We start from the raw sequence: 5,073 nt of genomic DNA, 5'->3' as shown, positions 1-5,073 counted from the left end.
AATGTCGCCTAAATAGATAGTTTAAGAATCATATGTACATATGCTATTATTTGTAGGGTACTTAAGTTTTACTATATGGATATATTTACTTGAATGCTTGTAACTTTTGTATTAGTTCATCGATTTTGTTTAACCAAAGTTTATTTTTTTTGTAATAAAACAGAGCTTAGAGTGAAAACAAAAAATACACGAAAAAGTAAACAGTTTTCGAGATCCTTTCTCTCAAAATACAAATTTTTTTATATTTTTACAAAAAAAATTTAAAAAATCCGTTATGATAGTTCGTTATCTTTGAATCTGCAGGACCTAGCAAAAAGTGTTTTACACACAGTATATAGGAAATTTTATTACCTTTTAAAAGCTTTAAACGGTTTTGAAATCGCTCAATTCGTTTTCGAGATATATATGATTAAGTGGGCCCAATTTTTTGTTTTATTGAAATAACGGTAATTCGTAAATATCTCAAAAACGTTACCATAGAATAAAAAATAACCTTGATTTTCGGAATCAGACGGTGATTTTACATAGGAATTTCATAACGGCGTCTCTGGTGCATTTTGGCTGTAAACCAGTGTCATCAGCGGCTGCCAAAAGATTGCCTCTAACCGGCTTATGCGCCAATCCGAAATGCCTTTCACTATTTTACCCTGAGCGTAGTTTATTAGCAGTAGCAAGTCCTATCTAGAATGATTGCAATCTACTCCATTAAAATATAAAAACAGAAGAAAAAATGGCTTGCAAGGCTCAAATCAATTCTGTCAACCCATAAACCGACTGATTCAGCCAATTGACAACCGGCAGCAATGCGGCTATGCGGTTGTGCGCTTCAAGAAAAATTTTCTTGTTCATATTGAAAATGAAGGCGTAAAAACAATTACAAAATTACAGTAAAAAGGGTCGAGAAAAAATTACGAATGAAAGTATAAAGAAAACCATTACTTTCATAAACTTTTAAGTGCCTTTGTTTGAGTGAAATGTTGAATGTTGAAAAATAAGTTGAAAGATATAAAATTAAAACCCTGGAAGTTTCCAGTTAACAGTGAGATAAAATCGAAAGGATTTAAACTTGCTTAGAGAGTGGTCGAAATGCGAGTGTCTTTTCGAAACAAGGGTGATTTCAACTGTAATATTTTTTCCCGCTCAAATTATTATTTTCAGAGTGAGTACTCAAACCCATTGTGTTTTAAAATCCAAAACAGCTAGAAAAAGTACAAAAATATATTTTTTTTATTGAAAATAGTTTAAGGAATGGTAATATAATAGGTAATAATTTGGCTATGATATAAGGAATAGTTTTAGCAACATGTAACATTCATGGTAAATGAAAAAACCAAATTGCTTTAGTGCTACTTGCGGAGTGCTAAAGTGGTACTTCAACCATTTCAACTACTATGGCATATTTTTCAAAAGTACCTATTAAGTAGATCGATTGTATGATCGAAACTTTTGGGCATGGGATATATGTATGCAGAAATGCCAGGAGAAGAAAAATTTGAAAAATGCTACTGACACCAAGTGAGAAGTTATTCGTTCACTAATTTTCGATATAAAAGCGTTGAAAAAATTACAAAAGAAACAGGTTTGAAAGTCGAATTTTACTTGCTATAGTATATCCACTCTGGGGCTTAAAAACTTGAGCAAAGCAAAGACCAAATTATACGAAATTTTAAATCCGATATATTTATGAAAACATGGTTATAGCTTTTTGTGTCTTATCTGAATGACTCAAAGTCATAACTTCCAAACTTGTAATGTTTAGAGCTCGCAGCTCATTCGTTATCACTCTAGGATAGGTCCCAGGCAAACTAGAAGGCGGCTAGGTTTGATAGGTTGGAATCTTTTTTCAGCTCGACTGATGTTGAGGCAGTAGAAGCTCGCTTCGGCAAACGATTTCTTATCCGCATTGAAGAAATTCCTGGATTAGAATTAGGGTGAATTTTTTTCCTTTCTGGCCAAAAAGCAGTAGCTATAGGAAAAACTGCTCTTAAAAACTCCATCACCAAAATAGCAGAGGATTCTGGTATTAAAGCGGCGCAAGGCTGTAAGTTAAAGCCTCCCAGTGTGGGAAACGCAGTAGCTCAAACAATATGAAATCCAAGTATTTCTTATATGGCCGTAAGTTTTTTAGTAAATTTGTTTATTGGCAGGCTTGAGGAAGCATTATGAAAAACTAAAAAAAAGCTGAATAATTAAACGGAAACTAAAAAATAAAATAATTTTATAATTTTGAGATTTATTCCAAGTTGAAAATTATGATATAGGGTTTTTTTAGGTCAAATATTTTCGCTTCTTTTTAACAATTTAATATTCTTTTTTATTTAAGTTAAAGTATTTTTTTTTTAAGGTTCAGTTTAACCGACTTACTAAAACCTCAAATATTTGACTTTAATATTGTAAGCAGTTTCACATTTTAATGTATTTATGTTTCCGCCATTTTGAATTCGGATAAAGAAATAAAAAAATGTTCTCGAAATTTGGCCGCAATTTTGAAATATAGGAGTATATAAGACCCTCTTAACTCCTAGTTGGAGCATAAATGAGAAAATTAAACTCGAATTAGCAACCTTCGAAATGCTTTAATATCTCCAAATTTTTTTTGTAAAAATTTTAACTCCCAGAGGTTCCCAATCATTTAGCTTTCGTAACTTCATTTTGAGAGCTGGAGGCCTCTTGCATTTAAATTGTTGTTTTATTGTTAATCGAGGAAGAGGAAGAGACGATACCGCACCTTCTGTGTCACTGTCCTGCACTATCCAGACGTAGACTCGCCATTTTAGGCGGACATTCCTTCAACGAGTTAGAAGATCACGGCTCTGTCGAAATTAAGGATCTTGCGAAATTTTTGAATAGCACACACTGGTTTCAGGAGGGATAGGGGCTAGTTCCCCACGCGGCATCACAATGGGCCACGAGCCTGAGTATGTCCTACAATGGACAACCACTTCAACCTAACCTAACCTTTATTGTTAAAGCCGCCTTGAGCTAACAAAATTAATACATGCAAATAGAATGTTCACATTTTTAGAAATTTAGCTGCTATTTAAAATTTCGAAAATTTAGTTTGAATGTCGGAATCAGTAGGCTTCATAACGCAAAAACATAAATAGTTAAATCGAGTTTCAAGCAGATTAAATATTCATATTGTATTTTTTCTTGAAGCTTACTCCCATATTTCCTCCCGGATCGTTGAAGATATTTCTCGGATGTTAGTTTGTCTGGAATTTTGAACTATTATATTCGAAATTCAGTACCCTAATCAGTAACTACAAAATAGTGTTCAAACTAGAAAATATGGTATGCTAAACATTCTTCTTACTATCATTAGACTTTTAAATGTTTAACGATTGTATGGCAAAGTATTTAGTAAAACAAAAACTATTGGAAGAGATAAAAAATGGAAATAGTTCGTGGTACAGGTTCTTTCTTGAAAAACTCGTAACAATGACAATTGACCCTATGACAGTTGAGTTTACTTCACCGGTACGAGTCGGTGCAAAATTAATCAATTAATCGGAACATATCCAAATTTTGCAAATGGCGTCGTACGTCAGCCATATTTGACACTTGTGGACTAAACAGCTGCAATGTACAAACAGGCATGCAACGGTGCGCGTGCAGGTTAAAATAAAGGTTTCTATTACCTAAAATCATTGTTTTTTTGTTAGTGATTTAGTAAAAAAGATATTCGAAAACAAAATTATCTGAGCTGCAATTAGAGACACGAGTGCATTTAGCCAAAATAACCAGTCATTAAATAATATAAAATATTTTTAAATAATTTTAATATTTCCAATAATTTACTATAAATGGATGCGCATACAAGTAAAATGTGCAGGTCTCATTGTTTTATAAATAAGAGTTGTCTTGAAATACCCAAGCATCTACTAACACCTAATCAGTTAAGTTCGCACAATTCGCAAACCAATCAAGTGATGAACCAAAATAGAATTTATCCATTTATTCTTTTTTTATACATACTGGTTGAGCATTTTAGCTGTTGGCTGGTGGTGAGTAATTTATTAAATTATAAAATGAGAATCAAGAAAACTACACAATTTGAATCATTTTTGGCCTCTCAGTTGACTCAACAATTTACAGCCATCAATACAAAGATCTACAATCATTCTGTGGTAGCAGAACTTAACTACACACTTGCAAAATGTCACGGTCACAGTGCGGTCAACGGTCAATCTGTCCATAAAATAGATTTCACCAATGCAGAATCGATTGTGAGCATGGAAGTGGCGCGTGAGGGTAGGCCTGCTTATCGTATATTTCGTGAAAGAATAGACTGTTGCAAATTCTTAGAGAGTTCTTACAAGCGTTTTAATTTAGCGGAAATTGTGTTAAAAGAATTAAAAAAAATGAAGAACTTCCCTCGTCGATGTCCCGTAAAAGCCGTAAGTGATGCAATGCAGTAATCTGTTATATTCCAAAAATGGTTTTGGTTTCTTTTAGTACACACCAATAATACTGGATTGCCTGCAAATAAATTGGCGACAGTTGGCAATCTATTTACCAAATATTACCTTCAAGGCCACCACCGAATTTTTCACAAATGGCAAGAAGTTTTCAGAAATCATCTTTAAAGGAACAACAATGCAACAATTACGAATTAATGCTTCTGGCTGATTGGCTTCAGGGATTTAATTTTTTTTTTTTTTGTTGATTATTGGCTGTGCCTTAGTGAGAAGTACTAGATATTCAAATTTTATATTCCTGCAGCACAAACAATCGATAGGGCAGAATAGATTTCGTTTGGTATTTAATCGAATAAGTGCTTGGTTTCAAATGTATGTGATTCAGTTTAATTTTTCTTTTCATTATGAATTTGAGTTTGAGTTATATTTTAGATTTGATAATGAGTTTGAGTTTTAGTGTGAATCGGAGTTACTTTGGGTTTGAACCTGAACTTAAATGTGCATTGAGTTTGAGTTCGAGTTTAAGCTTGAGCTTAAATTTGAGTTTGAGCTTAAGTCAGATTTTAGATTTGATAATCAGCTTGAGACTGAGTTTGAATCGGAGTGACTTTGAACTTGGAACTTAAATTTGCGATTGGGTTTGCGTTTGAGT

The 5,073-nt window shown here is 33.1% G+C and overlaps 1 protein-coding gene across 1 annotated transcript; it reads left to right on the top strand.

The window, feature by feature from the left end:
* The first annotated feature begins 4,031 nt into the window (after window positions 1–4,031).
* Window positions 4,032–4,632, top strand: LOC129242160 (uncharacterized). Its single transcript, XM_054878724.1, has 2 exons — window positions 4,032–4,400; window positions 4,459–4,632. Exons 1-2 carry the CDS (start codon window positions 4,032–4,034, stop codon window positions 4,630–4,632), a joined length of 543 nt encoding a protein of 180 aa, XP_054734699.1.
* Window positions 4,633–5,073: the final 441 nt, after the last annotated feature.

This window comes from Anastrepha obliqua, chromosome 3 (genome assembly GCF_027943255.1).
Source record: "Anastrepha obliqua isolate idAnaObli1 chromosome 3, idAnaObli1_1.0, whole genome shotgun sequence".
NCBI classification, from domain to species: Eukaryota; Metazoa; Arthropoda; class Insecta; order Diptera; family Tephritidae; genus Anastrepha; species Anastrepha obliqua.
The sequence above is the reverse complement of the archived record's forward strand: the minus strand, read 5'-3'. Positions and strand labels throughout refer to the sequence as shown.

Excerpts from the sequence above, each read along its gene's own strand:
- LOC129242160 (XM_054878724.1), top strand. The coding sequence starts at position 4,032 with ATGAGAATCAAGAAAACTACACAATTTGAATCATTTTTGGCCTCTCAG. Across the intron at positions 4,401-4,458 it reads GTCGATGTCCCGTAAAAGCC|TACACACCAATAATACTGGA; the intron begins GTAAGTGATGCA and ends GGTTTCTTTTAG.